Source organism: Mauremys mutica, chromosome 4 (genome assembly GCF_020497125.1).
Source record: "Mauremys mutica isolate MM-2020 ecotype Southern chromosome 4, ASM2049712v1, whole genome shotgun sequence".
Taxonomy (NCBI): domain Eukaryota; kingdom Metazoa; phylum Chordata; order Testudines; family Geoemydidae; genus Mauremys; species Mauremys mutica.
In genome coordinates this window covers 101,661,323-101,677,940 of record NC_059075.1, presented here as the reverse complement: position 1 = coordinate 101,677,940, position 16,618 = coordinate 101,661,323, and the positions used below count along the sequence as shown (strand labels likewise).

Genomic DNA, 16,618 nt, shown 5'->3' with positions numbered 1-16,618 from the left:
AATCACTGGAAAGAAGCTTCATGTAAATGATATTAAGAAAAATGAAAAAGAAATATTAAAGTTCTTACCTGGATGAGTTCAATGAGAACAGTTTTAAACCTAGATTACATTTCTAGTGTTTTCACACTAGTTAATATATGCATTTCTTGATGCTTAGCCATTTCAAAAGTTCATAGAAATTGTTTTACTAACTAAGATTGTGTGTGACTGATTATGTATGCACACATACATATAGAAAGTATTAAAAGGGTCTAAGAGTTCTCCCAGTGTATATGAACATAGTCAAATTGTTCAGCTATTCTGGAATTAAATTATTATACAACTTTTGTATTGTTCTGCTCTTCTCCAGTTCTGGAAAGATTTGTAAAACTTTTCTGGCTTTGTCTAGAAATCTTGCATTCCAACACAATTAATTAAAACAAACAGGCCTAATTCTCATAGAAAAATAGGTTTATTGAACAAGTGCATGAGCAGGCATGAAAGAAGAGTTTATCTGTACATGTAATAGCTAGAAATGAAAAGCTTTGTTTAGATTTTTTTAAAATAAATGTCTAAGAAAATCAGTTGACGTCTCAAGGCAGTGCTGTTCATTCTTTTTAATTTTATTTGGTATATTTTTTTCTAACTTGGTATGTGTATTGTGTTCTTTATCGTCCTAACTTTAAGTCCATCTCAAACATTCTCTGTCGAAAACAGAATCAAAATAACATAGCAAAGTTAGCAATCAAGGTTAGATCCACATGCATCAAGTTAAAAAAAAGGGAGAAGGGTGAAAATAAGCATGTCTAGTTGTTTCCCAGGGATTCCCCATAGTTTGCATAGCGTTCATTTTCCAGGTCATTCAGCACATTCCTTTTCTTGCCAGGAGTTCCAGCCCCGACATCAGTACGAGGGTAAGTTTGCAATTTGTGCAATTCTTGAGACAGTTTGCCCAGCACACAAGTACTCAGACTGGCACAGCGTTTGGAAATAGGTCTATCCAGGCTGCAGGGGGAAAAAACATGCCAAAAAAGTAATATAAATCATGCACATCCATGCATTACATTCCTAGATAAATAAGTATAATTAGGAGACAAAAAGAAAAGGATAAAATCCCCTCACACTTATTTCATGCAAGGGGGAGCACACTTGAAATCAGAGGGAGAACAGAGTTTAATCATGAACAAAATGAATATTGTTTACTTGATCAAGCAAATAGATTAGATTTTGGGATGCTGGTAGTCAAAGGATAGGAGGTTTGTCTTCCACTGTACTAGACATGCTGTTCAGTCTCTCATTCATCAACATGCTTTGCAATAGGAATTCATTAAGGTTAGTGCAAATGTACTTGCATGCCTTGGCCCTGAGGGAGAGGGTGGCGCTGCGTGCACTAATAGGATGCCCCGCTTCAGCCAATGGCCTTCCATGCCTCACGACAGCATCATGCACTATCGCGACAGAGAATCCAGGAGCGATCGAACAGCCCTCAGTACTACCACCGGGAAAACGTACCTCTTGCTGCCATATTTTAATACAACCCCCTCCTTGAAGTTCAACTCACCCTCCAGTGGCTTTTTTTATTTGCTCTCGGTTGTAAAAAAAGATAAAAGCAGGTTAACTAGGTGGAAACCATCCACCTGATACTGACACGGGAAAACGTCTATGCAGTACCGTCCCTTCCAAAGTATTGTACAAGGTCATCCGCAGTCCCAAGGGAGAGGAAAATCTTAGCCTGCCCGAGTGTTTGGTGAGGTGGCTCTTGCTGGGAAATCAAATGGACACACAGAGTGGTCCTGCTTCCCCAGCATCTGTGCATATCCCCGGGGCTGTATCCCTTACCTATTCCCCTCAGTCGCTTGTTCCACGTCTTCCGCTGTCATCTGAACAAATTCTTTCACCAACGCATTTAATAACCGCCGAGCTTCGTAATCACTGAGTGTCACTCGATCCGTTATAGAGTCTAAGCCAGGTCTAGGTGGAGACAAGCGAGACAGCATGAATACAAGGATAACTGCTGCAAAGACTCTCTTGCACGTGTGCCCTTAGGTGGATGAGTTCTTGTATACACTATTCCACATTGCTGAGCGTGTCTTTGTCGCTGGTGTCCATATGTATACCGAACTCAGGACAAAGACTACTCATTCCCTCACACACTAGATAAGTAATCTATTGCATGTTAAAATATGAGTGTTACAAAAAAGTAATATTGGAAGATCTACGTTTTCTCCTTTACTATAATCCACTTCCTATCTGCAGCCACGAGGAAACTAATTGTCTCCATTCTGTTCAGATGCAGTGCTCCGAAACGCATGAGTTTCCACAGCTCTCAGCTTCTTACCTGAGTGGGGTTGCCTGGGAGCTATCCATCTGGCACATAACCAAGGCATAAACAGCAAGGAAAGGTGAAATCTTCAGCATAACCATAATGTCCTCTCTACAACAAAGAGTCACATCAAACAATGGCCATTTTCCAGCCTCCTCAATCTTAACAGATCTACTAAAGATGCAATCTTTCTCTAGACACATTTGGTAATAGGTTGTTGTTAATTTGCTTTGGTCTTTTGCTTTAGTTTTCTCATATAATTTTCAGGATTTTTGTATATGACCAAATTGAAATATTTGGAGTTTTTTCAGAGTTAGGATTACTATCAAGATGTAACTAAAATGGGATTTAAGTTAATGCAGATCTGTCTATAAACTGATGGGAAACGTGTCTCTTCTCCCCTGTATTTGAAGCACTACACGTAATTTCATTTAATGTGTCTGATCTGAACTGGACAAAATGGCACTTCAGGTATAGTAAATCGTATGAAAAAGCATGAAAGGTAAAGCTATTGTTATTTTTAAAATATGACCAATACTTTTCTGTATTCTCATTTTTGCAGAATATTAATACATGTTAATCGCTTTAATGTTTAATTTAAAAATTAAAAATAATTATGTTTGCTTAGAAATCAGCACATTATACCAGAGTGCTCATAAACTTCCAATTCAAATACAAATTAGATAAAATTATAAAAACAGGTCCATTAAAGTAATTTTAATAAAAAATCCCAAAATTATGACCAAAGATAAATAAATCAGATGAACTCAAGTCAAGAGAGCAGAAAGATTAAATATATCATATCTTGAAGAACTCCTCTCTATGACTCACAGCTTTATTTAAATATTTTTAGCTTAAAGTCACATTTTCTCTCATAAATTAAAACACCTATTACTACCTGCAGCATATATTGCTAGTTAACATACAATGAAGGTTTTCACTTTCTAAACTTTTACCATTTTATAACAAATTTTGTGAAAAACCTCAAAATGATTACAAAAGAAATAAATCAAGCTATGCAGCCCACTAGTGTAAAGAGATTAGGGGTTTTATGACGAAAATGTAATATACTACGCAGTATCGGTTGCTTTCAATTATTCTAACGGGATTGTGTATTCCTTCCTTTATCTTGGTACTTTTTATTTTGTTTTATTTTATTTTGAGGAATCCAGTAACGTGTAATTTAGAAGACCATACGAAATCTAGCTAATTACAAATTATGCGTTCTCTGAATGCACAGAGAAAAATCAAAATAGAGAAAGGCAACACAAGCTGTAACTTGGCACCAGTTAAAGACCAGCCTGGGTACACGTACAGCTTCAAGCACTGCACATTCTGCTGCACTGAAGTAAGCTCACCAAACACTAGATTTAAGAAAAGAAAAAGAAAGAAAGAGCATGCTTACCTTTGAAATGCAAAGCTTCGTAAGAAACAGTAAAACGTGGTGGAGGTTTCCTCAATATATGTTTCTAAATCGTGATGCTGTTCAATGCCTAAGTATCCCCCTTTTATATCTACCGCCAGGGTGAAAGTGTGTAGGCGTTTGACCGGCACTGGCCAGCCAATCACAAGGTCCGTTGGCAAAATGTAGCCAATCCACAACCGGGCACGAAACCCACTGCTCTCCAATTACGTCATCTTCCAGTCACTGAGTATTCCATTCACAAAATTTGCTAGTCAGTTGGCTACATCTGATAGGTTTATTTGCACTGAGGTCACTGAACGAAAAAAAGACGGATCACATCAGACAATTAAGGCAAGTAAGGGAAATCGTCTCGAGTCATTAATAATGTACAGTCCACCTCCTTACCCCCACAAAAAGTACCATATCTTTTTAATGAAAAATTCAAAGGACAGATTATTTACTTATTAGAAGCGACATCTACTGCAACAAATACCGCATTGCAGACAGAAAAAAGGACCTTGGCAACGGCGGATTATGATTATTAATTTAGTCTGCAAATGCGTAGCTATAGTAATGTAATTGCATACATGGGAAACTGTATTTGGTATTTATTACAAATATTTTCTAATAGTACAGTTTTTTGTTTCGTAACAAATTAAAACATGAGTGCAGAATGTATTTCACTTATATTACTAAATAAGTTTAATTATATCACATTAAGAGAATAGTATCTAGAGCAAATAAATCCGTTATGCGCCGCATATTAGAAAAGTTTTTCCTTTGGTACCTTGAAGCCCGATCCTGCGAACCTTTACTCGCGTGGGTAGTTCCCCTGACTTCAACGGGACTAAATTTTCAGGTTCCTGCCTGGGGATTGCCATATTACGCATTTTCCCATAGTTCCCGGTATCTAGTGTGGATTTGCAAATCGGGGGAACGGGGAATTTAAAATAACTAAAAATAAAAGCCAAAACATTAATGGAAAGCCCCAAATCCCACTGAAATGAATGTGAATCTTCACTCCGATTTCAATGTGCTTTAGATGAGGCCTTTAGTCTATAATGAATGAAAATGACTCCCCTTCCTCTGTCAACCAAGAAAAACAATTTCCATTTTCCCTCTCTTCTACAAGTATCGACCACGCTGAAGGCTTTCCACATAGCATACCTCGCTTTCTTATTGTTAATGTAAACTAAATTCCGAGTTAAAGCTCAAGCAGCTTGCAAAATAATTCTTTCTCTCTGGCTATTATATTCACTTTTCATAGGGTTTGAGAACAAAAATAACATTAGTCTCTTGAGTCATCTGAAGATTAGCGCAACCTAGTGGGGTAGGCAGTTGTGTGGAAAGCAGTTCTGAAGAGAAAGAGTTAAGTCTGGTTAAGATTGAAGGGATAGGAGTCTACTCTCCTTCCTTACAGGGACTTCTATTCAGAGTCAATGCTTAAATTATGACCATTTACTCTTCTCTGTTTCTCCTTTGAACAGGACTGATTTAAACTGGTCTTTGGTGTGCATTCTTTGGAGGACAGATTTTACATTCACTGATTCGAACGCAATTACTGTTCCCTACAGGAAAAAATAATAATTGCACTGTCTTCTGTGACACACAGTTAAGACTCGTAGTTTATTTAATATAAACCCGGGGCAATTGCATACTGAACTACTATATTACCAACGGTAGCACCTGATATTGAGAAGTAATGTAAGAACCCCTCTGTATTCCGCAGCAAATTGTCCGCAGAAAGTGTACAAACAGTGGGACTGGCCCGGCCATCGTCTCTCAGAGGGGAGGATTGCTAGCAGATGTTGTAGCCGACGCGATTCAATCATTTCGTGCTACGAGCCCTGTCTTTATTGATTGCCATAAATACTCTTATATTGGCAGCGTCCTTTTTACAGGCTGCTTGGAGCAGCTGGAAGTGTTTGGAGTGTGTCTCGCATCCGCGGCTCCCCCCCTTCCTTGTCCAGAGTTGAAGTGGCCACGTTCCGGCAGCTACCCAGCTGCTTCCCTTTCCTGGGCACTTGGAGCTGCAAGAGCTACATCCGCAGTGGAGAAGCCTCTGCCCGAGCCAACCCGGCTCAAGCTATAGGGTCAAATGAATCACTCTTAAAGGGTCTCTTAGTCATTGTCTAGAGGCGTTGTAGACGTGTCTCGAGTTTGTACACCTGCTCCATTACAGGATGGTTGGATTTACTGTATGTTTGTAAAGCTGTTTTGCACACACACATTGACACAAACACATCCAAAGGAAAAGACCGGAAAGCAAGTAGTTTTTCCTGTGGAAAATATCAATAAGGTGTGTACTTTCTCGGTGGGTCTTTTCTTCATGTCAGAAAAGCTCTTTATAAAGGGCAGTAATAGGTTCTGCCAACAACAACAAATGGGGATAAACCACTTTCTGTTTGCATCATCATAATAAACACTGCATTTTCTTCTCACTTAAGTTAAGTTTCCATTATGCTATTGAGAATATTCCCGGTGGTGAGTATAATGCTTTTCTTTTACTCTGCTTTCCAAAGTGGGCGCGTGAGTATCCATCCAAGTACCGGATTTCAAATACATTCTGTTAATAACATTGAGTCATAGGAGAGGGACTCGAGTTACTCCTTAACAAGAAACAGAGCATACCAATCTGTAGCTCGTCGCGGACCCGGGGTTCAAGCGTAAACCCTAGTGTTATGCAAGCAAATTGTTCCCCTCTCGTTCATCTGCTGAAGGGGAGCCTTTGCACAAGCCATGAGGTCCATTTGGCTGCCTTTCTGGCTGTGTGCGTTTGGCAGGGATCCGGGAGTTTGTTCCCGTGTAACGGTGACACGGGGAGTCTGGAGGGAGAGTCAGAAGGGTGGTTACCGAGAAATCCCGCTCTTGGAGCTCTGGGGAGGGAGAAAAGAATTGCATCAGGCTGATTGCTTGTCAGTGCTTTAAAGCAGAAAAAGCCTTTTTATTGCACCCCGGAGACTTACACTGAAAACCTTTTCAGCCTTTCATAAACATTTCACTTTGTTTGTAGAGATGATACTCTGTAGACATATAATATGAACTGATCACCCCTGGACATAATTACTAAGGTAGAAGCCAAACTATTTCTCTCCTAACCCAGACAGCTTTGGACCCTGCGAAATTCCGAAGGAAACCCCCTGCCTCTGACATCAAGTAGATGGATGGGATTTGGGAAAAATCTACAGAAGGGTTGCTGAGTCCTACTTCTACACAAAGCAATCATACCATGTGACCACAATATTAAAGCTTTCAAGAATGATCTGAAAAACTGAAAGACTATTCCTGCACGGAAATATTATCCAATACATATTCGATATATACACCCATCTATAATCATGATTTCTCCAGTGACTTCAATGAATCATATATAGATATACCAATTCCTATTTCATTGTTTCTCATTGTTGGAAACTACCGTCTACATGTGCTTGAACATCAAATGTGTGATGTTTTTATTTTAGGTTTAGATTGATATGAAGATGAATGCAAAATATGTGCTGTTTTTGTTAATGTTGTTTTTAGTTCTAAAGCATAAATATACTTGATCATAGTGAAAACACGTTAAAAGACGCGCACAATTCACTGGCCACCTAAAAAAGGCATTGCTGATTTTTTTTTCTGTCATCATTTTTGGTTTTCCATTACCAAACTTCTCCCGTTCACTTTAGTAATAATGGTTGCGTAATACACCCATTTTTAAGCCGCACACTTTGGATGATTGTAAATCAGCATCAGGGTTCCTCAGATGACTAGGAATTCATGTCTTTCTAAACTCTCTAACATTTTCCCTGGGTTCAGAATGTAATAACAGTTACAGGTCCAGAGGGGGCTTCGATGTTTTATTTTATTTTCAGGCTTCCGACTTCACTTGCAGTACGCAGTAAATGGCTTTATATAAGTGCACAACTATGCTGAAGATATTATTGTTTAACTGTAAATTACCTTGGGTTTACAGTTTTCCCGAGATTTCTCCATAGTTACATATAGAATTTCGACTTTTCAGTTTTTGATGAAAGTGCCCAAATATATTTAAGTTTTATTCCTCTTGCTTACAAGAGGTATATTAACATTTTACCACGCCTGTACTTGCAATCTACGTGCGCACCGAATTAATTTCATGTACGAAAACTAATCTAAAAGAATCATAATAATTTCACGATACAGAAATTAGTGGACTCCTGACTACCACTAGGACTATTTCAAAACTTTGCTAAGGATTTTCAGGGCTGCCACAGGGGTGAAATTCTTGTGTTTTTTTTACAAGAAGGTTCAACATCCTCCCGGGAACTGTTGACCGTGCGTTTATATGGATTTCATCTACAGACAAACAGAACAACTTATTTGCAATTGAAATAATGTTCTAAAAGAAAATGTAGGACACTCACCAAACTCATCTGAATTTGTGCCAACACAATGACAGCCAAGATCACTTTGCTAAAAGCCATAACGAATTTAAAGATCAATCTGCAGAAATGAGAGTATCTTAACCTGAAATGCAGAAATGTGACATGCATTTCTCTGGAATCCCTTGGGAACAGTTTTTTAAGTTTTTATTTATTTATTATTATTATGCTTTTTCCTTCTAACAGATTAATGGAAGTTTGATTTTAAATAACCCATTCAGAATGCTTATTTTCACCAAGACAATTTCTAATACTCTAGTGGAAGAATGAATTAATGTGTTTTGCCTCTTTGGTATCCTTATTTCTGGAAATTAGAAATATTTGTCTTTGAAGCAGACAGGCAGGATGAGGTAATATCTTTCATTGGACCAACTTTTTTTTAAAGCAGTCTGTCATTATTTACAGTTAATTCTTTGCTTCACAGGCATTACATTAGTCTTTTCAACATGGCCTGTACAGTTGTGTGTGTGTGTGTGTGTGTGTGTGTGTGTATATACACAATAAAATACATTTGCTTAAAGGAATCCAGCTTTCCACATCCACATAAATATTTTCTCTCAAACATATAGATAGAGATGGGTTCATGGTAGAATAATTTAAAAAGCTACATTCTGATTGTTTTTGTTAGAGATGCAAATCTATAAAGCAATTTTCTCTTCAATGAACAGATTTTCTATTTAATTTATTTATTTATGTTAATAGGAGAAGCCTAGGTTTCTCAATAACAGGACTTGTCCTGTCTAGACTAGGGGCAAAATCCTGTTTAAAATTGTTAATTTAAAAAAGTTTTAGCTGACACAGTTTAAAACGTAACCATTTCCCCAACTCTAGACCTTCCCATTGTATCTTCTGAGCCTGGTTAGCCCTGCTAAGCACCACCAGCTGAAATGATGTTAAACAAAATAATAGTGTTTACACTGTGTGTTTAGTATGGTGTTAGTTAACGTGTTCTAACACAAGCCTGTACACTGCACAAAGGAGCTGCACATGAAGGAAACAGGGAGAACAGCCACTCTCCACAGTGGCTCCACATAGAACACCACAGACATACACAATGGGCATGTGCTGAGATGGTGCAATAGATCCACATTTATCATACAGATCCAGTGAACTGTGAGGAATTAAATTCATGCCCCACTCTCTCCATGCACATAATACAGGGGTGCACAGAGTCTTATTGAGCCTTATGCAGGTAGAATAAATTACATCATATGAGTCTGTCTATAGAGTTAAACAGTCCCTTTCGATAAAGGGAAACCTACAGAACATGGGAATTGTTACTGGATCAGAACCATGGTCTATCTGGTCCAGTATCCTGCCTCCAACAGTGGCCAGCCAGCACCAGATGCTTCAAAAAAAGTGCAAAAAACCTTGCAATAGGCAGATGTGGGATAAGTAGCCTTCCAAGTAGGTCTCATCCTAATACCTAATGGAGAGTGGCTTAAACTCTGAAAATGAGGTTTTATATATTTTCCAATTTGTTTTTGTTAGCATTAACTAGAAATCTGGATGTTCTTCTCCATATAAATGTCAAATCTCTTTTTGAGTACTGCTTGTCCAGTCCAGTTGAAGGGCCAAATTCAGAACAAGTGTAAGTGGGCCTCAATTCTATAAAAGTAAATAGAGTTTCACCTACTTACAGCCAGATCTCAATTTGGCCATTAAATGAGCATCTGCCCTGCAAAATTTCTTGAAGTTTCCTGAACTACATAATCACTAAGGTTGACCCCATCATAGAAGTATTTTCTCTGTAATTGCCATGGAAAGCTGCATCAGGCACTCTTCAGCCAGTGCTTGCTCAAGAGCCCAATCTGTGAGTCCAACAAGTTCAGTAACCTGTTGGTCCCTTGAGAATGCATAAATGACTCAATGAGCATGTGAGCAGGTTGGATTCTTCCCAGATGTTTACATTTTTTCTAGGCTAATATAGTAACACTGTTGAGAATTATATTTTTTAAATATATACTACATTCTGCCTTGTTCTTGGAATAGTGGAGAAAACAATAAGGGTAAGAAGAGTGAAGATCTCCCTGATTGAAGGAGAATGCAGTTTTATGTGTAGTTAACTCATACAAATTTATAGATTTTATAAAATTAACAGATACTACAGGGATAAGGGAAATGGCCAGATAGGTTAGACAGATTAAAGAGATATATTTGGAGTGTGGCCTCTCTATCTAGTCTATAATATTCTTCCTAGCTGTTTTTGTCACCCAGAGAAAGGAAGCAAAGGGGTACAAGGGGCTTGCAAACCTCTTCTTCCTGGGGAAAAAATACAGAGATAGAGATCAGGAAGAAAAGGGAGGCTCTCATAGGGCCTTCCATTAATAAAATGGGACTTTACCCACCACAATGACTAACAGGGCAGGTCTGGTGACTAATAGCACTCAAGTAACTCAAATGAGTTATATAGTTGTGGCAGGAGGATGGTATAATGGACAATGAATGTTTGGTACTGTCTTTTTATGACACAATCTATGGACTTTCTATGGCTTGTATGTCTTGGAAGACTGTGACATCATGAACTGAAACTGGGTCTGTATTTGTTTAGAGTTGTCAGGTAATTGGTTCATCTCTCCCTTAATACAACTCCTTCTCTCCAAAGAAAATACACCTGCAGATTATCAAATGGTAATCTAAATTTAAGAAATAAGGTGTGTATATATTTATGTGTATGAGTCATGTTAAAATAATCACAGTAAGTGATTATATTCCAGGAGGACACACACCATCGGGTGTTGTAATGTGATGATCAGATAGCCCTTAGTAAATATTATTACAAAACAAATTATAAGGTTGAATATCTTTTATTCTTCAAACCTAAATAAAAATAATTCTGATATTAAAACAATGTAAACGAATGGGACACTTTAAAAAAAACGTGTCTAGGTTATTATCTTCACCATACATTTTTTAAACTGAACACACCCTAGTAAATCATTTATTGGAAAAGGAGTCCAAGCATTAGAGTAATTTTTTTTTATTTTTTTTTTTTTGTTTAAAAGACTGTTTACATTGGATTATTTTTAACTTAATGGAAACATTTCCTTTGGTCTTGGGTTTTGTAAAAGCTTGTTTTTATAAAATCTAAATTTGAGAACAAATGTAACTTAACACATTCTTTTAAGTAAGACACAATTTTTAAAACTAGGGGGTCAGATTCTAGTCTGCACTGAGATCTGCTTAGCACAGGAGACAGGGACAAATGGTCAGGGAGCCATTTATGGTCCCCTGATTCTCAGTCCTACACAGTTCCAGTCCCAGCCCCACTGTTGGTTTGAGCAAGCCCTAGGCCCTAATTCATGCAAGCTGGCAATGGGCCCCATCAGGATCTCCTGTCAGCTGTAAATTACCAAAGCACAACAGTGTTCCATACATGCCCTCCTCTGTCCCAAGCCATACCTCTGAGATGGAGGGGGAGAGTGACGTAGGAGGTGGTTATACTGGCCTTATACCAGCTGAGGGCTCACCCAACAAGAAGAATGCTTAGCTTACCAAATATGGCTAGTATATGGCCCCTTTACACCTCTGGAGCAGCATAAAGGGGACAGATTGAGGGGAGAAAATATGGTCCAGAAACTTTACCTTAATTTAAATTCAGTAGATCTGTTTAATTTTACACATTTTGCATTTGAGATAGGTGAATATCATTCTCCATTTCTATTTGAAAAGTTAGATCAGAATGGACAATTGCTCTTGTTATGCATATGCATATATATATATATATATATATATATGCGCACGCACACACACACACATACACATACACACACTTGATTGCTCATGATTGTGCCCTATACATTAATGGGATGTCAGCAAAAGTCAGGTGGAGAAACTACAGACTAGGTCTTCAGTTTCAGCCAAGGTATGCTCAGCACAGGACATAATGAAGAAGGAAGAGGCTATACCACCCTTCTGCCTTCCCATTCCCAGCAGTCAGAAGGAGCCAATTTGGCTCCGGTTCAACTTAGTACAGCCTTAGTACTGATAGCTCAATAGGAGCCATTCAATTGACCCAGGATCACTAGACCACAAGATCCTCTGACCATACCCACTTACATCCTTACATTCTCTGATATGCCCTCTTCAGTGGGTGGACTGGGAGCAGTTAGCTTTTTAAGATTGCTTTTCATCATTCCATATTGTGTTGCCAGATTTTGCAAAGGAGACAGTGCAGGGCCAAAAACCTAGGCTAGTCTTTTCCATCAGGCTTCTGTAGAAGATCTCTTTCCTTGTATTTCTGATAGAGAGTAGGTCAAAGTAAGGTCTACACAGTTGGAACAAAAGTACATTAGTAAGTATTGTACTCACTTGACTGGAGTGTTGCAAGCTCTCATGATTTAATTGCAACTTTAAATGTAACCGAAGTGTACCTGAAGGCTCAAAAGCAAACAAAAATATCCCAGAACTGACTATTTTAAAAAAATCTCAATTAATATTTAAGCCAATCTCATAATTTTGGGGGCCTGATGCATAATTTTTTAACATTTAGGGCCGGCAATACTGTGTCTGAGAAAGTGCAAATTTTTAGCTTTTGAATAACAAGCGGGCAAGAGAAACTATGAGATACTACTTTGTCCTGTTTAACATAGCTACAAAGTACCATAGACAGTATTTGGTCCTGCCATGAGGGCAGGGGACTGGACTCGATGACCTCTCAAGGTCCCTTCCAGTCCTAGAGTCTATGAATCTATGAATCTATAGCTCATGCAGGTTTAGCTAGCCAGAGACTGTAATTTAGAAACTGGTAATTGTTGTGTTTTTATGGGTGTGTTATGAAAGTGTTATTTAACTCCCATAGATAAAATCTTGTGTTTGCCAGCAGATTTATTAAATGAGTTTCTCATATGTCATTGTGTTGAGTAATTAGCATGTGTATTTCATGCACAGTTTCTAACAGATATCTCTCTTTCAAAGGAAAAGGAAAGAGGAAAAGTTTTTCTAACATTATTTGTCTAGGATATAAAACATGTTTTCTAGTAGAGTATGCCACTTATAAATTATGTGGTCAAGAGTACTAGTATATATCACGTGTGAAACAATCCTGGAGTTTCAGGGAGAAAACTCCAACCTGGTTATAACTTTTCCAACTTATTTGTGTTGTGAGAAGTGTGAAAGCAGTAGCCAGTGTTCTATAAATAGGGGGTTATTGAGTTAAGAGAATAAGTAACACGGGTGAATGCAAGCTTGTGAGATACAGAGGGAAATTAGAAATTGTTCCTATTCTCTTAAGAGTATAACAGAGATATCATAAGATCCCCCAAAAGATACAAAAAGAACAGTGACTAGATAGAGAGGGAGCTTAACTCTTCTGATAGAATTTCTCATGGCTCAGCTCTTGGCCTCTTTGTATGTTCCCTCAACATTTTATCCTGGAGTAACCTGATCATCTCATATGGGTTTAACTATCATTTCTGTGCTGGCAACTTTCAAATATACTTATCCCCTCTCAACCTTTCTTCTGTATTCAATCATGGATTTCTCAGTACCTCTTAGATATTTAATCTTGGATGGCTCCACATCTTCTTAAGATCAAAATGGCCAAAACTGAGCTCATTGTTCCTCCTGAATGTTCTTTAATACATCCATTTTCTATCACAAATGATAACACTACAGTCTTCCCTGCCACCCAAGCACATTAGCTGGGTGAGGGTCAAGTTCAATTCCTCTCTTTATTTCTCTTCTTCATCCAAATTAGGCCTGAATCCGGTTACTTTTTCTTCCACATTATATAAAACTTACTCCTTTCATTCTATCCAAATGGCCAAATTGCTCTTCCATGCCCTAATCTCCTCCTCTTGAGTATTTTTATACTAGATTCATTCCCATCCATCCCATTCAAAATAATGCTGCCAAAGTGATCTATTTTTTCTTCTCTTACTTATCCTATACAAGCTCAATACAAATGGTGCCCATCCAGATATATTTAAATAACAGAAGAACCCTGGAAACAGTTGGCAAAGACGAAAGTGAGACTGAGGCACTAGCTGAGATCTCTGGGTGGCTAATTTATGGCCAGTAAAGGCCATGAAAGTGATTGTCACTGAGAAGAGTGATCTGGATTGTAGTTTGGGAAGAAGAATCCATATTAGATTTAATCTTTGTGAAATCTAAGGATGGATGTGTGATGGCTACATTAAATTACCTCAGTATTGGACTAATACAGATGGGGAGCAGAAATGGGTCAGTTCTGAAATGACCAAGGAGAAGGGTGGTGGTGGGGAAATAAATTGTGTGGAGGTGACTGAGTCACAGGAACCATCATAAGAATCACTGATCCTTCAAGTCTGGCATCCTGGTATCCTGACTACGATAGTGGCCAAAACCTAATGCTTCACAATGATTATAAAGTAACAATGCACCTAATTAATTCTACAATAGTGTGTGAAAAAAAAATCCTTCATGAGTCTCTGAATGAAACGCAAATCTACAGTAAAAAGTTGAACATATGCTGGAACTCTGACAGCTTGACTGGTTGAGGGGAGAACATAATCTGCAACTTGACAGTTTAAAGAAGAAATTTAGTTGATGTGCTGGAAAGTTCAGGATGGCATTAAGACAATTCCTTACAGACAGGAAGAAATGTGTGGATTCCTTAGTAATGGAGTACAGATTAAAGTAGAAGTAGTGAGGTATTGATATGAGGGAAGAGAGAGAAATTGGCAACTCATTTAAGACCTCAAAATTGGAGCAAATTATAAATCCATAGTTAGCAATCTGTCAATAAGAATCACCAAATATTATAGAGAAAATTCAGGAAAGTACTTGTGAGCACTGGCACTATGTACTTTATGTTCATTTTTGTTTCACCCAAAGATTCAATTTAATAAAAGAAATTCCATCTCTGTGCATGGAGGTTCAGTACAAACTACTGTGGAATTTCCATGTAGGGAATTCAATTCAATTTGAATTCAATTTTGGGATAGCTGCAGAAGATACTTAAGCAATGAAAGAAAAAGCAGTTTGTAGTTTGCACATGAGTTAGTAAGACAAAGTAAAGATTATGGGAGATCCTAGGGTTTACATTGTCCTGCTAACTGATAGGAAAACTACAAACTGACTTGTTTTCACCAGGATTTTTGCTTCTTAGTTAATGCAAATCAGCTACCTAGAGTTACGAACAACCTTGGCCTTACAGCAGCATACTGGTAATGCTTTTCAAATTTGTACATATGCTCAGGACCAGCTCTAGGCACCAGCAAAGCAAGCATGTGCTTGGGGCGGCACAATTCCAGGGGCGGCATTCCGGCAATTTTTTTTTGTTTGAGAGAGTTGCACTCTCAGAGCTTGTGCTACATGTGCTCTACTGATTATAAATTTCCAAGATGATGATATGACCATATCATATCACTGTATGATTACATCTTTTTAATACCTTTCTCACTTTTTGTATCCTGCAAAAGCTATCATCAGCACAGAGGATCAAAGCTGACAAACTGAAATTATCGGGCAATGTTGGGAATAGATGGCACAACCCTAAGCAACAATCTACTTAGCTCTCTCTAAGAAAGTGCTGCTGAATACAGTCAGTGCTTTTATTAAATTTTGATTTGCAATTCACACTTCAAAGATACAATAGTGTAGCGGCTAGATAGGGTGACCAGATGTCCTGATTTTATAGAGACAGTCCCGATTTTTGGGTCTTTTTCTTATATAGGCTCCTATTATTCCCCACCCCCATCCCGATTTTTCACATTTGCTGTCTGGTCACCCTATGGCCAGAAGAGAGAGAGAATAGGTATGGAGGGGAAAGTAGAACAGGACTGGTACAGTGCTTTGACCTGTCTGTGTATGATTTTTTTATAACCTCCCATACTAAATAAAATAAAAAGATGGTGTAAAAAACTAAAATCTTGAGTTTATTGTCAGTCAACCTCCTCTTTGGAATAGACTTGTTTTTTTCCTCCTTTTCTCTCACTTTCCCCTCCCAATTTAATCACCTTTCTCTGGAAATATATTTAAACCCCTCAATCATGGGCAGGTATAGTATAATTTGATGCCACAGGACAGGAATTCAAACACCTAGTTTGCATTTTGTCTCTTACAGTAGCACACTTGGACTGTAGCAAAATAAAATTGAAAAACTTTCCAAAGTTAAAGACCCCTTTGTTAATTAATGACTTAAATAACAAATGGCTTCCTGCCTCAAACATGTTCATAACATTTTACACAGAATAGTAATCTTTTTGATTTTTAGATGGAAAAGTCAATCACTTTGCATACACATCCCTCCAAACCAACAAAACAATCACATATGGTAGACTATTCTAAAGCGCCTATGTGATTTAGGAGCCTGGGATTTAAGCTCTTAAATCACTTAATTACTTTTGAAATGTTTCCCCATAGCCTGGTTTGAAAACTTCTGCTCAGGTCTTTCCAGGGCCCCATTTATGGAGTTACTGTCTGGCCTGAAGGCTGGCGTGTCATTTGACCTCAGCAGAAGATTCTCAGTCTAGGGGAAGCATATTCCTAAAGCATTGCATCTTAGCCTGCTCAAACAACTTT

The 16,618-nt window shown here is 38.1% G+C and overlaps 1 protein-coding gene across 2 annotated transcripts; it reads right to left on the bottom strand.

Annotated features, from left to right (window-relative positions):
* Positions 1-504: 504 nt before the first annotated feature.
* On the bottom strand, positions 505-5,416 carry LOC123370191 (calcitonin). 2 transcript variants are annotated; one of them, XM_045016503.1, is made up of 5 exons: positions 5,394-5,416; positions 3,708-4,020; positions 2,318-2,413; positions 1,819-1,950; positions 505-984 (listed from the first exon to the last, which is right to left on the bottom strand). In XM_045016503.1, exons 3-5 carry the CDS (start codon positions 2,401-2,403, stop codon positions 786-788), a joined length of 417 nt encoding a protein of 138 aa, XP_044872438.1. In that variant the 5' UTR covers positions 2,404-2,413; positions 3,708-4,020; positions 5,394-5,416; the 3' UTR covers positions 505-785. The 2 variants fall into 2 exon arrangements, with proteins under 2 accessions (XP_044872438.1, XP_044872437.1); XM_045016502.1 differs by lacking the exon at positions 5,394-5,416 and adding an exon at positions 4,495-4,585.
* Positions 5,417-16,618: the final 11,202 nt, after the last annotated feature.

Excerpts from the sequence above, each read along its gene's own strand:
- LOC123370191 (XM_045016503.1), bottom strand. The coding sequence starts at position 2,403 with ATGGTTATGCTGAAGATTTCACCTTTCCTTGCTGTTTATGCCTTGGTT. Across the intron at positions 1,951-2,317 it reads TCCCAGGCAACCCCACTCAG|ACCTGGCTTAGACTCTATAA; the intron begins GTAAGAAGCTGA and ends GTCTCCACCTAG. Across the intron at positions 985-1,818 it reads CAAGCGACTGAGGGGAATAG|CCTGGATAGACCTATTTCCA; the intron begins GTAAGGGATACA and ends TTCCCCCTGCAG.